Source organism: Chiloscyllium plagiosum, chromosome 34, assembly GCF_004010195.1.
Source record: "Chiloscyllium plagiosum isolate BGI_BamShark_2017 chromosome 34, ASM401019v2, whole genome shotgun sequence".
In the NCBI taxonomy this organism is placed as follows: domain Eukaryota; kingdom Metazoa; phylum Chordata; class Chondrichthyes; order Orectolobiformes; family Hemiscylliidae; genus Chiloscyllium; species Chiloscyllium plagiosum.
Window position 1 is genome coordinate 29933046 of NC_057743.1, and position 23141 is coordinate 29956186.

General features: G+C 42.9%; 1 protein-coding gene across 2 annotated transcripts in view; it reads left to right on the forward strand.

Moving 5' to 3' along the window:
• LOC122540385 (multiple epidermal growth factor-like domains protein 6) overlaps window positions 1–23141 on the forward strand; it is a 430729-nt gene that overhangs the window by 321277 nt on the left and 86311 nt on the right. For both annotated transcript variants that reach the window (XM_043676046.1, XM_043676049.1), the window contains exons 7-11: window positions 1299–1424; window positions 9942–10064; window positions 11788–11910; window positions 13938–14075; window positions 19599–19721. In XM_043676046.1, coding sequence (XP_043531981.1) covers window positions 1299–1424; window positions 9942–10064; window positions 11788–11910; window positions 13938–14075; window positions 19599–19721 — 633 coding nt within the window. The remainder of the gene's footprint in view (window positions 1–1298; window positions 1425–9941; window positions 10065–11787; window positions 11911–13937; window positions 14076–19598; window positions 19722–23141) is intronic.

The window sequence follows — 23141 nt, forward strand, 5'->3', positions numbered from 1 at the left end:
CGTCTCGATTCAACTGTTAGCAAGAGCAAAGAAAAGAGCTTTATTTAAATTCTGCAGAATTGACCCAATACATTCAGCCAGATGCTTCAATGTAAGGGGTACCTGAGCATAATTCAGATACTCGTCTTATACTGTTTCTTATCACGCTTTCAAGGGCAAAGACCGGGAAAACTCAAGTTGTTATTCACTCATCCCCTGATCTTGGACATTACAGTTCTTCAGCTTTCACTGAATTCAACTGTCGTAAGGTCAAGCTGAATGTTTACGAAGTTCAAACAGACACAAGCTGGCTGCAAACCTCATGAAAGTATTGTTTACAAAGCTCAGCACAGGATTAAATTTTAGAAAAGCATTCTCTTTCAAATTTTACAGTAAATGCAAAATTTGTTAATTTTCCATTACACACAGTCTTTGTTGACATGTCAGTGCAGTACAAAGCCAGCTGCAGTCTTTCAATTGAGCTATAAGGCATTGAACCAAAGCTTCATCTGATTGTGGAGGTAGATGTAAGTAATGTGGCACAGAGGAATAAGGACATCTCCCTGATGCATAGTTTTTTTAGATTAGATCCCCTGCAGTGTGGAAGCAAGCCGTTCGGCCCAGCAAGTCCACACTGACCCTCCGAAGAGTAACCCACTCAGTCCCATTTCCCTCTGACTAATGCACCTAACACTACAGGCAATTTAGCATGGCCAATTCTCTTGACCAATAGCAATAAAAACCTAGGAAGCTGCTGTGCATAAAATGGCTGCTTTGTGTAATACAATAAAATGGGTGTCAGACGGTTGGCTGCCAGTTTAATTTCTCTCCTGATTCTTTTTATTTGCTGGTGTTGGGAAAGAAGTAATTCAGGTCATCAATTGACTGTCAAAATTTCACACTGAATTCTATGGGTATACCAGATCTTGGAGCTTTGTGAGCCGTACAGCATAGAAACAGACCTCTTGGTTCAATGTATCCATGCCAACTAGTCATGCTAAATGAATCTAATCTCATTTGCTAGCAAACTGGGCATCCACAAAGTGTTGCCTGTTCCAGCATAGCAGAATGTGTTCAACCAAATTCTTTCTGAAAGAAATCAGGAAATTAAAGACAAACAAATAGAGAAAGGCGAAGGAAAAGAAGAACTAAGTGAAGAAAACATGGAACAAGAAAGTAACAGACAAGAAGAGACAAAGTTCTGTTCAGATAGCGAAGATGGGTAACTCAGGGTTATATTCACTGACGTATTGTGTACAAGATTAACTTGATGTTCTGTGTCTACATTGTGAAATCTAATTGTACTTTTCATTTCCTAGGTGTCCACTCATGCTCGATTGGTAATGGAGGTTGTGAGCATGACTGTGTTCAACTGTCGGTAGCACACTACCAGTGTAAGTGTCGGCACAACTATCAGCTGAAGAAAGATGGAAAGCACTGTGAACGTGAGTCCCAGAGTTAACATTAGGAATGGTGTGGTGATATGGAGATGACCATTTGCTATATCTTTGTATACACGGACTTGTACCACAACCCCAAGTGGTGTGAGGAAATCTCATTATTATTGGTAACTGTCCCTTGTCCAAGTGAACCGCCCAGTTTGAGAGACTATCCAGAAATTGCTAAGATATAAACAGAATGCCAAATGGCTGATTCTACTTTAATTGTTTCCATTTTGTGCTATAGATATAGTAGTTTTTACTGAACTAACAGTGAGTAGTTACTCAGGTTTACAAGAAAAATTCAGGCCTTCGTTACATCCTATTCCTGCTACTCTCTTGCCCCATCGAGAATATGTTGTTCTTAGCTTTAATCTTAAATAGAGGCAGGAAAACGAAAGGGGAAATTGTCATCTTGTCTAAACCTAACAGTGGCATTAATTCATTTAAAATATTATCGAATGATGTAGTTGCCAACATGTCAACAGTAAATTTCACTCCTATTGGGCAGAATCTTATAGGGTCGAGAATGTGTTGCTGGTAAAGCACAGCAGGTCAGGCAGCATCCAAGGAGCAGGAGAAGCAATGTTTTGGGTAAGAGCCCTTCATCAGGAATTCTGGGGCTGGCGTTAGGTGGGTGAGAGTCAGTGGGGAAAATGTCACAGGCAACAGTGAGAGCAATAGAGCATGAGCCTTGGTGGTTGGTGGTACAGTATTAAAGATTGAGTGAGCGTGAAGTATCAAAGGGAAATTAATGCTTTTAATGCGGCTGAGTGGAGAAGTTCTGAGTGGAGCTGTGCAACCTTCCTTATGGCTGAGACTTCACTGACCTAGGTTGCAATCTCAGATCAGCCTGACATAGTCATTGCCACCACTGCTGGTTCTGGGGGAAGAGTACATTCCTCCTCTGTGTCACTGTAAGCACCATGTCCCTGCCCTCAAAGGGCCTGCCAATATTCCCTTCTTTGTCAAGAATGTCAAGAATGGTACTGTAATGACAATGCCTACCTTTTAAAGAAGACACCCATGCCAGGGATGCCAATCCATTCTGCAATATTCTATCGCAGTCATATGAAGAAATGGTAAGTGGGAACACCAGACTAGAATCGGATGAGAGGAGTGCCATAAGGACAGGATAGGTAATTAAAATGCTGAGTTTTGGTTATGTAGATCGAGAAAACTCACTGGGCATCACTGAGAGAAACCATCCACTCAAAAAAATTGACATAGCCAAAGAGGATGCAAGATTCATCCCATAGTTTTAATAGACGGCTATTTACATCGCTATGGCTAGTCCCATTTCTATGTCTCTGTTTGCAATTACTCTCCAACCAGAAACCAAGAGACAGCACTTGCAATTTCTACAGCCAAGTGAAATGTGAAAAAAGAAGAAAAAAAAGCAATTAGTGCGTGTCACGTTATTCTTTGACTGGTGAATATGAGATGGCCATTCAGCCCCTCTGGCCTTTCCTGATATGCAGGGAGATCATGGCTGACGTGTGTGTTAATATGATTCTGGATCATACAACCAACTTTCTTTTGTGATCCGGTTAGGGATTGTAACTTTTATTCTTCAAGTAGACAAAAGGTGCACTGAAGTATTAATGCTTGCAGGCACCTTCCAGGCACCTCATGGCTTGCCCTAAAAGTGATTTGCCCACTTTTGCAACTGTCTTAAATTACTAAGTCCTAGCTGCTTACAGATTTCCTGAATTTCTTTCTAACTTTGTTGTAACATAACAGAGCTATCCAATTGTTAGAAATAGGGACATGAATAGGCCATTTGGCCCCTCGAGTCTGCTCTACCATTCAATTGGATCATATGTGATCCACCATTCCTCACTTTCACTTTCCTGTCCTTTCTCCATAACCTTCAATTCCTTTACTGACTTCAAAACTATCTATGTCAGCATTAAATATTTAAAGCTTTTGTGAATATCTGTAGCTCAGGAGCTGGTTGGATTCATTGTTGGTCTGTTTGCCAAGCTGGTAGGTTTTGTCTCCTTTCTAGGTGACATCATCAGTGCTATGTTGCCTCCTGTGAAGTGTTGCTATACTGTTCCACTCTGAATTGAAATGTAGTTCCGTTGGAGCTGTTTCTGGTTGGTGCCAGTTCCGGTTTTCCATTGCAGTAGTTTGTATATCAGGTTCAGGGGTGTTAATGGAGTCTGAGGATGAGTGCCATGCTTCCAAGAATTCTCTTGCTGTTCCTTGTTTTGCCTGTCCTACTATAATTGTGTTGTCTCAGTCAAATACATGGTTCGTGTTGTCCATATGTATGGATGCAAGGGAAAGTTGGTCTTGTTGCTTACACAAGGAGTTTGCTCCCACAGCTGTCTGTGACAAAAAGTTCCAAAGACGTACAACCCTCTGCGAAAAGAAATTCCTCCTCATCTCCATCTGAAACTGGAGCTCCTTTATTCTGAGACTATATTCTCTGGTTCTCGACCCTGTCAATCTTCTTAAGAATCCTCTATGTTTCAATGAGATCACCTTTCACTCTTGTGAATTCTAGTGAGAAGAGTCCAATCTGTTTATGCTTTGCTCATAAGACAATCGTTCCATACCAAGGATCATCCACATGAACATTCTCTGACCTGTCGCTAATGAAATGACATTTTTTTAACTAAGGGGACCAAAACTGCTCACAGTTCTCCAGATGTGGTCCCATCAGCATTTTGTACCGTTGCAATAAGACTTCCCTGTTCTTGTCTCATTCCCTGTCGGATAACTAAAAATTAGCCTTCCTAATTGTCTAACTACCTATGATCCCAGAACTGCTTTTCAGTGACCCTTGAACTATTCTGAGTGACCTACATAATTAGGTATGTTACTTAGAGGTCTATTGGGTCTAATTAGTTGGATACCGTTCTTAGGGCTAAATAGTATGAGGAGAAAATAGGAACAGGGTGCTGAGTTGAATGATCAGCCATTGTCATGTTGAATGGCAAGGAAGGCTTGAAGGGTTGAATGGCCTACTCCTGCTCCTATTTTTGATGGTTTTACCGAAAATTCTGCAATAATCCCTACCTCCACTGCAGGGCAGGATGGAATATTGCCAGCTTATTACTCTTAAAACTCCCGTACACCTGAATATTACCATTTTGCCATTTTCACAGAAAGCTGGATTCAGCAGAACACAAACTTAACAGAGGAAGGATTCCTCACAAATGTGCTGCCATCTAGCTGCCTTAGCTGCATGTCAACATAAATCCAAGATAATTACTGACAAAACCAACAGGGAAATAAGGGGAAAAATTTGTTTGAGAGTGGTTAAAATCTGGAACTATTTCCCACAGGGAGTGGTGAAAGTAAACAGCTAGGATGCCTTCAAAGGAAACTAGACAAATACATGAGAGTAAATGATTTCAAAGCTACGCTGAAAAGCTGAGATGAAGGAGAGGACTTTTATGGAGTATAAACACAAGCACAGACAGTGGAGATAAATAGGTGATTCTGTGCTGTATATTTTGTAATTCAATGTAGTGCTCTTATAAGAACAATCCATGAATCAGACTCGTGGCTTGTAACTTCATTGATGGCTTTTTGACAAAAGGAACCACCACAGGTACATGAGCAGTTGACCGCAGAGCTACAAGATGGGAGAAAGGAACATGCACAGTAAGTGGGCCCAAGGCCACAATTCAAAACCCCTAGAAGCTGAAGATTACTGCTTCTCAGTGCTGGTTCTTAAGCTCTCTTCTGGTGCTTAGCCCAACATGAGAAATGAAAAAAATATGAAAACCCCAAATGGGGGTTTTGTGAAGTCTTATTGGGCCTGAGTTTTGATAGGTCAATGAGTCATCAACTAGAGGTGAAAGTGGACAAACATTTGAAACAGAGGAAAGTACAGGGCTTTGGGGTGGGGTGCTGCACCACAGGATTACTTCTGAATTGTTCTAGAAAATATATTACCCTCATCTGTGCCGTAAAATTCCAATGTCCTATTGATATATGCAGCTGCAGGAACAAATAAACTATTTTTCATATTCATTGTTTATTTCTAAATTTATTTATATCTATACAAGTGATCAGGTGTTTGATTTGTTAGTCATTCAAAGCTAATGCCATAAATAAATGGTATTAGTAGTTATGAAAATTACTTTTAAAAAGAAAAAAAAATTGGAATATTGAATGGAGGAGGGGATAGATTTGCTCTGTGTTGCCAGAACTGTCTAGTTTCCAACAGAATACACTTTTCTCCTGTTCCATATGCCAGGGAATTCATCTAAACGTGGAAATTTAGAATAATCACCAAGAAAGCAGACTAGGAGGTTAGAAAAAATATTGATGGCATGCCAGCTAACAACACTGTATGAGCTGCAGCTCATGACGAAGGTGACTACCACCGTTCTCTTGGTGTTACAAAATACAGGCCCTCCCTGATCTTGGGTGGAAAAGGAAAATCACTTCTTGGACTAATAACAAGTGTCCCTTGTAGGTAATAAGATAAAATTGTTTATATGGTTATATTTATCACCAGCCCATTTCCTCCTAAGACACTGACTTTACAAATTCAGGTGATCTGGAGGTTTGGCTACTCTCCAGCAATGTGTGTTCTTCGGAAGACTGGTGATTGTTTTCCTGATGGTCTGAGGTCTGTAAGTCCCCTGTATTAGCAATTCTCTGTTGTGTTCCTGCAGTTCCCTTATACGAATCCCTTCAGCAGTACCAGCAATATACAATCTCTGCTGGCCTCCAGCTGCTTTGATGATTGTGCCTTTTCTGTTAAGATCCCAGATGGCTGGTCTTTCCTAGGGTAGTACCTAATGCAGTCTGTGACCTGTTGCATGAAATAGCACTATTCCTTATACAGGGTATACACATCTTAATAGTCCTGGAGGCATAAAGGTGGAATCAACTTCTTTGATAGGATGGGGAGCTGAGTCCTCCAGCAAACTGCCCATCAACAACTCTGATAGTACTAGACCACATTGGAGTGGGGTGGATCGACACTTTCACAATGCCAGAGAGAAATTGGTATTCTTCAGTCGCAACTTAACTGTCCTGACCCCTGTGCTCGGCTTCTCCATTCAATTCACAAGACCTAAACTGACTGTGTATTGGCTGAAGCACCTGTAAGCAAATGGAGTCCCTTGGACTCAGAAGACCATATCAGAAATACCAGGCATTGCAAAGATCTCATGTAACTCAGAAAACTGCATCTGTAGTCGTGGCATGTAAATTCTTCACCTCTATTCAGTGGGAGATGATAATCAGTGTCATCAAGAACTGACAGATCTGTGCCCACATGTACCCTGAAGCTGGTGGGGAATGAGAGGATCAATGGGTGTCATTGCTCAGATTAGATTACTTACAGTGTGGAAACAGGCCCTTCGGCCCAACAAGTCCACACCGACCCGCCGTAGCACACCCACCCAGACCCATTCCCCAACATTTACCGCTGCACCTAACACTATGGGCAATTTTTTTTTTAGCGTGGCCAATTCACCTAACCTGCACATTTTTGGACTGTGGGAGGAAACCGGAGCACCTGGAGGAAACCCACGCAGACACGGGGAGAACGTGCAAACTCCACACAGTCACCTGAGGCAGGAATTGAACCCGGGTCTCTGGCGCTGTGAGGCAGCAATGCTAGCCACTGTGCCACCATGCCGCCTGTGGATCTGTGGATGGCAGAGATTTTGCAATCTGTAATGTGAGTCTCCATATCCCAGGCCACCACACCGCTGACCAGGCACTGTACTTGGTGAATGCCACATATCTCTGAGAGCAGCTCCCCTAGGGATATCTTCTTGATTCCTGGCTTTTTCACAGCTTCACTGTTATGAATCCCACTGTTTGCGACTTAATTAAACAATTCCCCCTTTAATTCCTGCTTACTGAATGATTTCCATTCTTTCTTCTTTAAGTAAATGATTTTAGGAGTTATCACAACACATATAAATGATCTTCTGTCTTTGTAGTATAACTCTATGAATATTTTTTTCCAAACATTCTGACCCTATCAGACCAGATCTCTTTTGACTTTTAATCTGCCCAAGGTTATCATTTTAATCATTGGCTTTGTGATGTCCCCAGGCCTTCAACCTTGGATTACATCTCTTTTGTGGCCCTTTATTTCTGTTTCTGTACTTCATTACACACTTAGTTGCTCTGGCGGTGATGTTTGATCTGATCAGGAAGTAATTTTTTTAGCTTCTTATTTTTCCAGCCAAGGTTACGGCTTTGTTTTCAAATTTCACCTGGCCCACCAGACTCTTAAGTCGTGTCTTCGATGGTCTCTTCACTCATGACTAAACAGCAACTGAGGACTGCTCCCATGGGATGCAGCCTGTATCTGGTTTGAAGCTGGTATTCTTCTTCAGAAATATGTTAATTCTCATGTTGAAGAATGTCTCTTACTGGGCCTGAAATGCTTTTATCATCAGGGGTATTCTTCCTTGTTGAGAATTGCCAAGAGGGTTTCTCTTCTTTAGAGTTCTCAAATCCTGCTGGTTGTGTTGTATCAGTAAGTGGTTTCAAGCTGAGTGTGAAGATTCCTCACGAGCTTGTAAAGACATGCCAGCTCAGTATGAGCTGCTGCTTGTGGTAAAGGTTATTACCACAATCCTGTTTTAGTCTAGGGAACTATGGGAGCTGCTTGATCTTTTTTAGTAGAGGAAACCAACTTCCTAATCTAATTGGCAAATGTATATTGTAGTTAAACTATAGTTGACAGGCAGGAAGCTGGAAGAACACAGCAAGCCAGGAGGTGGAGAAGTTGACATTTTGGATATAAATCTTCTTCACCTCCTGATGCTGCCTGGCTTGCTGTGTTCTTCCAGCTTCCTGCTTGTTTACTTTGGATTCCAGCATCTGCAGTTCTTTTGTCTCTTGTTAAACTATCCTTAGCAATTAGTTATAGGTTACATTGATATGACAAAGTTAAAAATCGCACAACACCAGGTTATAGTCCAACAGGTTTATTTGGAAGCACTAGCTTTCGGAGCGACGCTCCTTCATCAGGTGGTTGTGGAGTGTAAGATCGATTGATATGGCAGGCGTTGTTAGGAAACATTGAGGAAGACTGGTGTTTGGCCTCACTCCCTTGGGATGCAAAACTGTTCTGCCCACACGTCTACATGCCATCAGAGTTGTGGGTGCTACTTCTGGTGGTCCTCAAAGTTAACTCTTTCAAACCCTTTCAAACCCGTATGCAGCAATTTTTACACTTCAAAGAATTAGATGAATGGCCTCCTTCTATTCTGTAATTGCCTATTGGTTAGTGGGCGGCACGGTGGCACAGTGGTTAGCACTGCTGCCTCGCAGCACCAGAGACCCGGGTTCAATTCCCGACTCAGGTGACTGACTGTGTGGAGTTTGCACGTATCCCCGTGTCTGCGTGGGTTTCCTCCGGGTGCTCCGGTTTCCTCCCACAATCCAAAAATGTGCGGGTCAGGTGAATTGGCCATGCTAAATTGCCCGTAGTGTTAGGTTAAAGGGGTAAATGTAGGGGTATGGGTGGGTTGTGCTTCGGCGGGTCGGTGTGGACTTGTTGGGCCAAAGGGCCTGTTTCCACACTGAAAGTAATCTAAAAAAAAAAGAACTTCAAAGACTTACCCAAAATTATCAGTGGAACCACAGTTTAAAACAGAAGTTAGAAATATTCACAAACTTAAAAGATTATGGGAAAAGTCGAGGGAGTGAGACCATGTGAGAAGCTCTTTTAGAGATAGTAAAGGGGCAATTAGATGAATGGCCTCCTTCTATTCTGTAATTGCCTATTGGTTAGAACTTGAAATAGGGTAATGTCTACTCAGACATTTCACTGATGTACTCATAGAATCTTTCTTTAGGCAGCCCGTGCTTATCACTCTCAGAATATTTCGGCTGTGCTACATCTACCAACAAAAGTTATGAATAGTTAATTCTTGTTTTTTCCTTTGAGTGGTCCCAGTGAAGCCAGGCAGGTTGCCTAGCCTGCACTATGACTCCTGTAATTTATTGGTGAATCAGGCAGCCTATATTGATCTCTTGGCTCATGTATATTGACCATGATGTGGGTGAAGCCTGAGGACTCATTTCCATTGATCCTGTCTCCTTTCACTTCAAACACAGGCTGATCAGGCGGACAAGACTAAGTTCCAGTACAGGCCCAGTGGAAAATCTACCCCTTTGAGGGTATGAATGATTATCACATAAGGGAATAATATCTTAATAAGAGGTCTGGCAGTTCAAACCTTGGGCCAGAACAGTGACAGGGCTCTACAGAGTCCCCTTTTCTTCTGGAAATAGAGGAAAAATATCAAATATTCCCACTGCTGACAGCTCTCCAGGGCCACCTGCTGGAAGTGTAGATGTGTGGCTGGTTGGTGGGAGACCATTTGTTCAGTTTTGGCCTATAGACAATCCCAGTACAGGGTCACACATAGCAATTTGCCTCTGGGGCAAGGTTGCTATGATGACAAGAAAATTGTAACTTAATAAGAGGAAGCCACTTACATCTTGAAGGTGCAAAATGAGCACCAATAGGTGATGTAAAAGTTTGGCCCTACTTTGTGTACTCTCTTGTCTCCACAGTGAAGAATCCATGTACAGATAAGAATGGTAGCTGTATGCACAAGTGCCATAACTACAATGGAGTCGCCAAGTGTGAGTGTCACCCAGGATACGGATTGTCTCATGATGCCAAAGGATGCGAAGGTAAAACTGTTATTACTCATGTATCTAGCATGATTATCGGGATTGCTCTGTAAGCCATGTGACAGACAGGCATCAACTTCACAGCAGAACCTGGAAGGGAGGTAACACTCTGCATTAGGCCACTCATATAAAACGCAATCTCCGTTTACCATGTCCCAGAAAATCCAGTGAATGAATGGGAGCTTGCCAATTGTTTTGATGTTGAGTGCCATGAATCTTGGGTACTTTCATACTTTACACACCGTAGTTTGTGTCCCATTTTTTCTATCTTTCCAGAGGAGGTCTTGTGACCTTCCCAGTGAGTGCCACCTGCAGCATCCATATCAGGGGCAGTAGGGGTATGAGAACGCCACCATATTCAAGTCTGCCTCCAGACCACACCAACCAGTTGAACATATATCACCATGATTTTGTTATTTTAGATTAGATTATTTACAGTGTGGAAACAGGCCCTTCGGCCCAACAAGTCCATACCGACCCGACGAAGCGTAACCCACCCAGACCCATTCTCCTACATTTACCCCTTCACCTAACACTACGGGCAATTTAGCATGGCCAATTCACCTAACCTGCACATTTTTGGATTGTGGGAGGAAACCGGAGCACCCGGAGGAAATCCACGCAGACACGGGGAGAATGTGCAGTCGCCTGAGAGTCGCCTGAGGCGGGAATTGAACCCGGGTCTCTGGCGCTGTGAGGCAGCAGTGCTAACCACTGTGCCCACTGAATCAAAATCCTAGAAGACCTAATCGAAAAACATTGTGAGAGTACCCTCACCACACAGCTGGCACCACCTCAAGAAGAAGGTGCACTGACATTCTCAAAGGGAGAATGTTACTGTTACTGTTCTCGGGACCAAAATTGGGGGAATTCACAAGGTTTTAAAGGATGCAGTTGCTTGGACTATGAAATCGATTGTATCCCCAAATTTTTCAATCCTTCCCATTCTAAACAAGTAACCTGGATCAAACCCCTTGAAAATGTTCATTTGGTTGCCCATAATGTTGATCTGTGGTATCCGACGACATTTTACCAGCTGGGAACGCATCCCTGCTCATGTTGAGAAATCGTGGACATACCAAACAACACATTCATGCATTCACATCATCATCTCTTCCAGTTGCCTGACACCATGCTCAGTAGACCACATAAATACATCCAGTGTTGTGGAGATCATTAGTGAACCTACCTATATTTATATTGATCTTTCTAACACAATAAAACATCCCATTGTGGCTCACGGGAGTTCTAGCAAAGAAAAATTGACAATTTTGCAGATAAGGTCACATCAGCACAAGTGACCAAATGCTCAGTCAACAAGTACTTTGCTGTAATGTTCTATGTTTAATGTAAGGCACATTTAAAGGAGTGTCTCAAAATGAGAATAGCGTGGTCAATAATTAGAGAGCTTTCAGTAAATAATTCCATAGCTTTGGGTGCAGATACCTGAAGGTGAAGCAGCCATTGGTAGAGAGAAAGAAACAGACGATATACGGAATTGAAGGAACATTGAGATCTCAAAAGATTGTAGGTCTAGTTAAGGTTACATAGATAGGGAGGGATGAGACCACCATGTATTTGAACACTAGGATTAGAATTTTAGAATTGAGCAATCGCTGGACTGGGAAGTAATGCAGGTTAGAGAGTGCATGCTTGACAAATGAGCTTATGTCCATTATTACACACTATTAGCTTGCTGCTCAGTGTCTTTCTGTCTCCCTAGATATTGACGAGTGCATGATTGGATTAGCTGATTGTTCGCATGGATGCCTCAACACACGTGGAACATTTTCCTGTGTCTGTAACGCAGGCTATGAGCTGGGTTCTGATGGGAAGCAGTGTTACCGTAAGTTAACCTATTGAGTCCTTTACATTGGTAGAGGGAAGGCAGCAGTAAGAAAAATATTGGGATAAAGTTCATCATACAGAGCCAACTAACAGGCTCTGAGTAGAATTTACTGTAAAGCAATAAATACCATCATGCAAACCCCTGTTACATCTCACAGAAGAACAGTTTGTACAGAAAGATAGAAATTATAAAGTGTTCATAGTAATACATTTCCTGTATACATAAGGATGCATTGTAAGTTGGTATTTTATAAAGAGAGGGCAGAACGTCACTTCAGTATTTAGGAGTCACGAAGGAATGATGCAGTATGCAATAAAAGCAGCTGTGAGAATTTCTAAAGGAACAATGAGTATATTTTATTGAGAGCTGGGCAGTCTAAGCCTGTGCCATTTTATCTGGAGAGGATGGAATAGAAATCCAACACAAGCCAAAGAGCTTAACATCTCCATTATTTGTTGGCAGCAATGGACCTGTGTAAAATAAAGCTGAGACAGCACGGGAGAAACTTTACATTGAGTCTAACTTTTACCATGCCTGGCCATGGAATCTATTGTATGGCAGTATAGGGGGAAATGTACCCAGTATCTACTCCCTGGTGTATCTACTGTGAAAGTATTTGATGAGACAGTGCAGGGAAAGCCTTATTTCATATCAAAGATATTCTGCACATAACCTGAGAATATTTGATTGGACAGTGTATTGGAAGCTTTACAATGTACCTAACTTAGAGAAAGTGAGGACTGCAGATGCTGGAGATCAGAGTCGAAGAGTGTGGTGCTGGAGAAGCACAGTTGGTCAGGCAGCGTTCGAGGAGCAGGAGAGTCGACGTTTCGAGCATAAGTTTGTCATCGGGAGGAGCTTATACTCAAAATGTCATTTTTCCTGCTTCTCGGACACTGCTTGACCCCCAGCTGTGCTTTTCCAGCACCACACTCTTCGACTCGAATGTACCTAACTTGTGCTGTATCTGTCTTGGGAGTGTTTGTGGGGTAGTGTAGCTTTATATCCTATCTGTGCTGTTCTTGGGCTGAAAGTTTTGATGGCGACAGTTCAGCTTCTCAGGTTATCCAAAAGTGGGTCACATTGAATGAAATGTGTTTGCAAATATGGGATAGATTTTCGACCTCTACCTGAGCCAGAGTTGGTGCCAGGTGGATAGTAAAAATCACCTTTCCAGCCAGCGTGCTGTTTCCCAGCACCATCCTGTATTTCAGGGCCATTTTTGCTGAGGTGAGGACAGGGGGGCTGACAGGATTACCCTCCTGCATACCCTGGGTGGTCATCTTGGCTCATTAAGAGCCTATTGAGGCCAATTTAAGGAGGCCAGCTGTGATTTTTGGCCTCTGGTTTCTTGTGGAGTTTGGGGATCTGTTTAGGCGTCTAGCGGAGGACTTCCGCTGGTGGCTGACCAGGATCTGCTACACCAGGCAGGAGTATAGGAACAGCCATTGGCCAGCCTGAGGAGGGGCCTCTTCCACTGAAACACTGGCCCATCTGAAAATGGCGAGGTTTTAATTTATGATTTAAAAAGCACCTCCAGTTTGAAGCATTCTTTCCCTCACCTACCTTGGCCTTTCAGCTTTGAAAGCAACATGATTGTCTCCAGGCTATATTTATGGGATACCCTCTGTGAAAATCATATTGAATGACCTTAGCTTTAAGCACCTGGAAACAGTCATAACCTCTGTTTCCTGCTTCCTGAGTGTACACCTTGCCTCATTACTGCTGTCGGTAAACATGGCAACCAAATCTTGCACAGCAAAGACCCACAAACAGTAACGACATAATGACCACATGGTCAGTTTTGATAATGTTGATTGAACGTTAAGTATTAGATTCAGACACCGGGGAGAAGCTGTGTTATTTTGTATATACTGTTCACTTTTCATATGATACTTGTTCAAACATTCTTGAGAAGTTCTGCAGGTTTATCTATGACATTGCTATGGGAGCCATTAGAATAGAAAATGTATGAAAGATGCGCGAAAGGGGCAGTAAAAGTGTCTGAACACTTCATTTTACAGGGATTGAGATGGAGATCGTCAACAGTTGTGAATTAAATAATGGTGGATGTTCCCATCACTGTCGCCACACAACGGATGGTCCACTATGCAGCTGTAATCAAGGCTTTCACCTGGATGCTGATCAGAAGACTTGTGTAGGTAAGGCTGACCATCAGTGGTTTCTCTCAATCCTTGCTGAGTCATGTTCATGTACATCAACACTAATGGTTTTCTCAATTAATCATAAATTAGCACCTTAAAATCTCAAATACGTAGCAAGTGAATTGATTGTTGAAGTTGAAATGACATCTTGGAGTGGTTTATCAATATTGCACTTGAGGCAAATTTTTACAAATTCCCACCAGTGTGTTAGTAGGCAGGGGAGCCTGTAAAATTCCCACCCGCCCTGACCTGTCTCCTGTTTTACCAGGGCATGTGAAGCGTGGGGCAGTTGGACTCCTCTTGCCCCAACTGGGGCCCTTCCTGTATTCCTGATGAAGGGCTTTTGCCCGAAACCCCAATTTTCCTGCACAGCTGCTGCCTGAACTGCTGTGCTTTTCCAGCACCACTCTAATCCCGAATCTGGTTTCCAGCATCTGCAGTCATTGTTTTTACCCTTGAGTAGGCAGTTATTTTGAGGCTGGCAAGAGAAGTATAACAGTGGGGCATGATTGGTAGGTCACCCTGCCAGAATCTCAAGGCTGAAGGAGCAGGGGTGCTTTCCTCAAGGGGTCCCTTTCCAAAACTGGTGCTCATCCTCAATAATTGATCACTACAGGTACTGTCACTGTGCCCCGTCCCAGGTCTCTTCATCAAGACCCCATCCTCCTCAGGCAATATCATCCCCTTATTGCTGAGAAGACCCAAGTACTTGGCCGTGGACTCTAGGACTTAGAATCTGTGGCATGCTGTAGTCCCAGTTCAGCCTTTTGCTGCTGCTGGGACTGTGGAACTTGTGCCTAACCTGAGCTGCATCTACCCTGGGAGCATTTGCTGGAACAGTGCAAAGGGGGCTCTTCAGAGGATGCGCGTTGCTGTAATTGTCAGGGTTGTCCAGAACTAGAGCGAGATGTTCATCTTTCCCTCCGGTACCTGGGTTTCAAATTTAATTGTGGTTAATAAGATGATGGTCTTCTTCTCATCTGTATGGAACTATTTTGGATAAGTTCATGGCAATTAATATCGATCATTGGTGCACAGCATCAACCTGCCCGTAATTAAGGAGACACTTGGTACTACAATGATACTTATCTCAGAGACACTGCAGGATGCTTGAAGTGGGGATATTTTGTTGCAATAAAGTACACTATTCTGAGGTTGGGGCTAATATGCATTCTGGTAGGATAAATGGTTTGTATTAGAACATCTACATACCAGATGTGTAGATGGTTGATTCTGAATTGATGCACAATGGAAATGTGTGCTTGTCTCTCTCCATAATGAATATTTTTACTACAAAAATCTACGTCAACAAAAGCAGCAATCTCTTTGACAAATCACATTTCCTTTTTATGAACCCAGTTCCTGCTCAATACACTGGTCACTTGCATCAACTATTGAAAAAAGAAATGATAATTAAACCACGTTAGAATTTTCACATTGGGAGCATCCAAGATAACTAACTTGGTAAGCAGACAGGACTAAAGCATACACAACAAGTAAGCCTAACTGTAGGCTGTTTGCTGAGTTAATTACTGTACGGGTCTGAGAAATTGTCTACCACTGGGTTGTGGAGGGAAATATCAGAAAGGATCTTGCTCATATTGCAGGGCTGATATTGTATTGCTGGTAATGGTGGCATTTAGCACCTACTTCTCATTCCTTTGAGAAAAGTTTTGTTTTCATAATCTTCGAGGAGAAAGTGAGGGCTGCAGATGCTGGAGATCAGAGCTGAAAATGTGTTGCTGGAAAAGCGTAGCAGGTCAGGCAGCATCCAAGGAGCAGGAGAATCGACGTTTCGGGCACAAGCCCTTCTTCAGGAATGAGGAAAGTGTGTCCAGCAGGCTAAGATAAAAGGTAGGGAGGGGGGACTTGGGAGAGGGGCGTTGGAAATGCGATAGGTGGAGGGAGGTCAAGGTGAGGGTGATAGGCCGGAGTGGGGTGGGGGCGGAGAGGTCAGGAAGAAGATTGCAGGTTAGGAAGGCGATGCTGAGTTCGAGTAAATGTAAATGTCCGTGTTGATCTCGGGTGACCGAATCGACACGGACATTTACTATAAACCGACCGACTCCCACAGCTACATAGACTACACCTCCTCCCACCTTGCCCCCTGTAAAAACACCATCCCATATTCCCAATTACTTCGTCTCCGCCGCATCTGCTCCCAGGAGGACCAGTTCCAAAACCGTACAACCCAGATGGCCTCCTTCTTCAAGGACTGCAATTTCCCGCCAGACGTAGTCGACGATGCTCTCCACCGCATCTCTTCCACTTCCCGCTCCTCCGCCCTTGAGCCCCGCCCCTCCAACCGCCACCAGGACAGAACCCCACTGGTCCTCACCTACCACCTCACCAACCTCCATGTACAACATATCATCCGTGGTCATTTCCGCCACCTCCAAACGGACCCCACCACCAGGGATATATTTCTCTCCCCTCCCCTATCAGCGTTCCGAAAAGACCACTCCCCCCGTGACTCCCTCGTCAGGTCCACACCTCCCACCAACCCAACCTCCACTCCCGGCACCTTCCCCTGCAACCGCAGGAGGTGCAAGACTTGCGCCCACACCTCCCCCCTCACCTCCCTCCAAGGCCCCAAAGGAAACTCCCATATCCGCCACAGATTCACCTGCACCTCCACACACATCATCTATTGCATCCGCTGCAGCCGGTGTGGCCTCCTCTATATTGGGGAGACAGGCTGCCTACTTGCGGAACGTTTCAGAGAACACCTCTGGGACACCCTGACCAACCAACCCAACCACCCCGTAGCCCAACACTTTAACTTCCCCTCCCACTCCACCAAGGACATGCAGGTCCTTGGACTCCTCCATCGCCAGACTATGGCAACATGACGGTTGGAGGAAGAGCGCCTCATCTTCAGCCTGGGAACCCTCCGACCACAAGGGTTGAACTCAGATTTCTCCAGTTTCCTCAATTTCCCTCCCCCCACCTTGTCTCAGTCCATCCCTCGAACTCAGCACCGCCTTCCTAACCTGCAATCTTCTTCCAGACCTCTCCGCCCCCACCCCACTCCGGCCTATCACCCTCACCTTGACCTCCCTCCACCTATCGCATTTCCAATGCCCCTCCCCCAAGTCCCTCCTCCCTACCTTTTATCCTAGCCTGCTGGACACACTTTCCTCATTCCTGAAGAAGGGCTTGTGCCCGAAACGTCAATTCTCCTGTTCCTTGGATGCTTTGTTTTCATAATGCCAGGAATCTGGGGTCATATGTAGGGCAAACAAGGAAAGGGCAGCAACTTGCCTAAATTTGTGAATGCATTTTTGTAACAATCAAATACCTTTGATGTAAAACTTTTTTATTTATGATCTAAAACTAAATAAATTCACTTTCTCAAACAATGGGACCTGAACTCACTTTTTGACTCGGCCAGTAACACAATCATGACCATACGTTTGATTACTGTCTAATGATCCATGCTAGAAAATATACCAGTTAGCTGAGGGAAAAAGAAGTCGGGCTCAGATGCGACATCAAATTTACACCGAATGTCCTGTAGTTGACTGTAGCAAACTTTTAAGGTTTACATGTGAAGGGTAGTGCAAAACTAAGGGGTCTTATTTAATGGACAGAATTCCGTGATAGCAAGCATTAAGATGGCTGTTTGTTGTTTCTTCTTGTGCTTTATGAGCACAGTGATTAATAACCTTATTTGCAGGTTATTGCTGTATTCACTCTTATTAGACTGGCGGTTCCCAGAGGGGAACATTGCAAATGTGATTAGGTTACATGTTTGTGCCCGGTCTGAATTTGCAAACCAGACTCAACATATCTATATGTGTGTTTCTGAGCACTTCCAATGCTCTGCAGCACAAAGGTTTGTGAAATTATACAGAGTTCTGTATAAAACAAACTGAGGTTCACTAGATATAAATGAATAAAACACAGCTATGGTGGAAGGAAAATCTGGTATATTAAAAAAGTGAGATTGACACACACCAATGTTCCATGATTCTCCAGCAGTGAGATTTAATTCTTTCCCCAGACTGTACCCACTTCCAGTTTTTCCTATTTTCCTTTCCCTTTGTATTGTAACTTAGTTTGAATTGAAGTTTGGTGTATCAATTCCAGTACCCATTCCTGTACCAATGCAGATACCAAAACTTTACATTTAGCAGTACCCATTTCCATATCCATGCAGATAACTAATTCCAATACTCACATGTGTCCCTCTGCAAATATTAATGTTTGTACCAAGTACTAATTATAGCATGTGGCACCCAAATTATAATCCCCAATGATACACAGCTCTGTGACCCCCTTGAACACTTCTGTGGTTTGTAGTGTGCCTGGCATGAAGTGAAAATGAATTGTGAAATACCAACAATATCAGGCTTAGTAAAAGTTCCAAGTCAAGTATTCCATGTAGTTGTTCAGATTGTGAAATATGCCGAAGATCAATGAACTGAAAGTCATTCTGGATTAGAAGCTTGGTGCCAGATAGCTCAATTTCCAGTCAAAATCATGGCTGGAAGTTGCTTGAATTTGCTTCCATTTTCACAGTGTTAATTCATGTAAACCTTGTTCTCCTGCACTCCTCCTGAGTCAGCACACAATGGGAGCAACTCTGAGGAATGTTTAAGCCAAGATACTGTATTTATTGTCACCTATGTAGCACTTAGCTGCAACTTTATATCAAGCTATCTCACCTGGCTGGTATTAAAGTTATTCCTTATTCAGTGATGGAAGCAATGCATTGATTGTAAATACATTACAATAGAGACCACATTCCAAAGACAGTAGTTGATTGGGTGAAAATGCTCTGGGATATCCTCATGTAATGTAAGACACTGCAGAAATGCAAGTTGATTCTTTAAACTGTTTAAATTATACAACATTAACTCAACAGAATTAATCTGTTTAAAGCCATGTTTTGATTGGGATTGAGATCTCTCCAAGCCTTAAGCAGACAATGCCAGAGGAACAACACTATCAAGCTTTGGAATTTGCTAAAAGTTAGTTTTTAACTCTATCTTTTGTCTGATATGGGAAGGGAGGCGTTTGGGACTCTGGTTTGATGAACTATTGATCTGCTGAGTATGTGCAAGTTGATTCTTTAAATTGTTTAAATTATACAACATTAACTCAACAGAATTAATCTGTTTAAAGCCATGTTTTGATTTGAATTGAGATCTCTCCAAACCTTAAGCAGACAATGCCAGAGGAACAACAGTATCAAGCTTTGGAATTTGCTAAAAGTTAGTTTTTAACTCTATCTTTTGTCTGATATGGGAAGGGAGGCGTTTGGGACTCTGGTTTGATGAACTATTGATCTGCTGAGTATGAATCAAATTCATGGGATGTCAGTCAATTTAAGTACAAGAACAAGGAATAAATCATTCAGGCTGGAGACGTGAATCATTCTAGATAGGTCTGCCATGAATTGAATTTAAACCTAGGTTCTGACTGTCAACTAACACTAATAACCAACAGTGTCAAGTATGGAATGATATGATTATAAAGCAGGAGCTGACTGGAGTTTGTCTTGTTCTCACACAGATGTAGATGAGTGTGATGTTGGTACTGGCTGCTGTCAACAGGATTGCTTCAATACACCTGGTGGATATGAGTGTGGTTGTCATGCAGGTTATCGGCTCAGTCTGGACGGCTGCACATGTGATGGTGAGAATTGTCATCTTGCTTCCATAAATAAGGTGACTGGATTCAAATTTAGCATCCACTGGAGAAGGCACAGTTTTTGTGGCCAAGTGCATCAGGAAACATATTATTTTTGATAGCTTTATTCACCAGTCTTCCTCTCTCACTTTTTCATTAAAACCAATATTGCCATCTTGGACTCAAGGTTAGAGTGGTGCTAGAAAAGCACAGCAGGCCAGGCAGCATCCGAGGAGCAGGAAAATCGACGCTTTGGGCAGGAACCCTTCATCATCCTTCCTGATGAAGGGCTCTTGCCCGAAACATCGATTTCCCTGCTTCTCGGATACTACCTGACTTGCTGTGCTTTTCCAGCACCACTCTAATCTTGACTCTGGTCCCCAGCATCTGCAGCCCTTACTTTTGCCTTGCCACCTTCCACTGTTCGTCCTTGTTCTGCTGACCATATGAGAATGGAGAGAAACATCCTGTTCATTCATAAAGTCTGATCCGTCCTTTACATGTTGCAACAGACATGAGTCACTTATGCCTCTCCACTGACAATAGCCAATGCATTCCCTGGAAGAGGGTTAAAAGAGTCAGTGCAAAATAGTTTAAGCAATTTAGGAATTAACTCTAAATATTCCTTAAACTCAACGAAAACTTCAGATGATCATGGCAGCTCGTGTCACTGTTTAGTGAACCCAATGCCTCCCCTAGCTTTCTGATGTCAAGAATTCAATCAGATCTATTCGGAACACTTCAGTGATCCCACACACTCTGTAGTTTCTAAGTGCTCCATCTTACTCCCTCTATCTTCTTGCGTCTTCATGATATGGAAATCAACACACATTACACCATTTTCAACTCACACTTATTCTTTCTCGGTTCCTCTTCAACATCCTTTTGCCTCAATGGTCTGCACTAACCTTTAATGATTTATTTTGAAGTTGAACTGACTGGGGCACTTCTGCATTTAACATGAGGTGAATTTGCAAGAACTGTCAGAGATGTATTAGCCATTAAAAAAAACCCCTGAGAAATAATATTAGGGTCATAGAATCATTGAGCTCTACAGCACGGAAACAGACCCTTCGGTCTAACTCGTCCATGTAGACCAGATACTCGATATAAATCGAGTCCCACCTGCCAGCACCTGGCCCATATCCCTCCATCCCTTCCTATTCATACACCCATCCAGCCGCCTTTTCAATGTTGCAATCGTATCAGCATCCACCACTTCCTCTGGCAGCACCACCCTCTGTGTGAAAAAGTTGTCCCTGAGTCTTTTCAGTCTTTCCCCTCTCCCCGTAATCCTATGCCGTCGAGTTCTGGACTCCCCAACCCCCGGGAAAAGACCTTGCCTATTTACCCTATCCAAGCTCCCCATGGTTTTACAAAACTCTAAGATTAGATTAGATTCCCTACAGTATGGAAACGGGCCTTTCGGCCTAACCAGTCCACACCGACCCTCCGAAGAGTAACCCACCCAGACCCGTTTCCCTCTGACTAATGCACCTAACACTGTGGGCAATTTAGCATGGCCAGTTCACCTGGCCTGCACATCTTTGGACTTGTGGTAGGAAACCGGAGCACCCAGAGGAAACCCATGCAGACACAGGGAGAATGTGCAAACTCCACACAGACAGTCACCCAAGGCTGGAATTGAACCTGGGACCCTGGAGCTGTGAGGCAGCAGTGCTAACCACTGAGCCATGGTCACCCCCTCAGCTCTGATGCTCCAGGGAAAATAGCTCCAGTCTATTCAGCCTCTCCCTGGAGCTCACCCTCCAACTCTGGCAACATCCTTGTAAATCTTTTCTGATCTCTTTCAAGTTTCAAAGCATCCTTACTTCAGCTAACTCTCATCTTTGGGATTATAGAGATTGTGGTTTCAGTCTCCACACAAAGTAGGTTGGTCAATGCAGGAGGGGATAGCATTCCATATTATTGAATCTGTCACTTTTCAGATGAGTGTTAAACTTTGTCATCACTTGGCTTGGGTAAAAATTGAAAATTCCCATAGCCCTCTTTGAAGCACAGCAGGGATGTCTTTGAATATCCTCAACAATGTTTCCATTTCAACCAACACTGCCAATCTGACCATTCATTTTCTTGATTTTTGTACTTTATTACGTGCAAGCTCTTTGAAGAATTTCATAAGTAACAACAGTGAACAGTAACGACTCTGACTAAAATTCAAAAGTGATCTATCGATTATAACTTGATTTGGCTTTTATAAGATGCTACATAACCTGAAATGTTCTTTTAGTACAAACTGAGCTCCAGTTGCATAAAAAAAATTGTTGCAAATATTGTGATAAAATTAATGTGATTGTAATATTTTTAGCTAGTTTTGATTTTAGGTTTGCCTCTACTTTGTATTTTTCTACATTTATATTTGCCTGCTTTGTAGGTTTGCTTGAACTTTATACAGTGTGTACTGTAGGTTTACCTGTGTTATAGGTTTGCTTGTACTTTAGGTTTGCTTCTGATTTAGATGTGCCAATGTGATAGCTTTGTGTATGCAATGACTTGACTGTATATCAGGTTTGTGTGTGCTTTATATATGTTACTGAAACAAGGAATTCTACCCATTACATTTGTCATGTATTTGGGTTTAAATTTCCTTCCAAGGAGAATTCATTAATCCATATTGCTGTTTGACCTATTTGAGCTGGCAAACTAGGTTTGTGCTGACTATCGTGATCCACCTTCTGTGACTATTGAATTGTTGATGTTGGTCGGGTGGTTGCAAAGCAACAAAACAAAAGAAAAAGAATGTTTCAGCACTTGAGAAATTGTTCAAATAAATGTTAGTGTTTCAGCAGTTTCCAAGTGCTGCTCCTGCATCGAATTCAGATCCAAATGGAGGGACTTGTAGAGACAAGGGACTTTCCTTGTTCCTGGACTCAGTAACTGGAAATTTTGCACTAAATTTACTTTGAAACGATGCACGTATTTTTCTAAGTCCTGGGATAACGTGAAAGTGTTGTGTGCTTTAATTTGTGGCAGTTTTGAGACAAACTTTACCTTTTCAAGGTTTCAGTAATAATTTTAGATTTTTAACTTTCTTCTGAGCATTCTTCACAATAAATTTGCCCTATTTCTTTAAAACAGAGGATGAGTGGGATGGCAAGAGTGAATATCTATTTGGTTCTTGGCTGCAAGATACCTTATGCTTCAATGAATCTAGCCTTCCTTTAGTGAATCAGATGTTCCGGGGGTAACTGCTTTGCGTATATCACATGAGAAAACTAGTTGTCAAACCTTTTTGTGTGGTTCCAGGACCACCTCGCAAATCTGTTGGCAGCTTCCAAGGAACTTCCTCAAAATAATGACAGCTTCTCAAGAAACGCCTTCCGGATATAGACATGTCCCCTCGAAACCCCTGCCAAATACTGGCACCTTCCCAGGAATGACCCGAAAATGTTGCCACATTTTTGA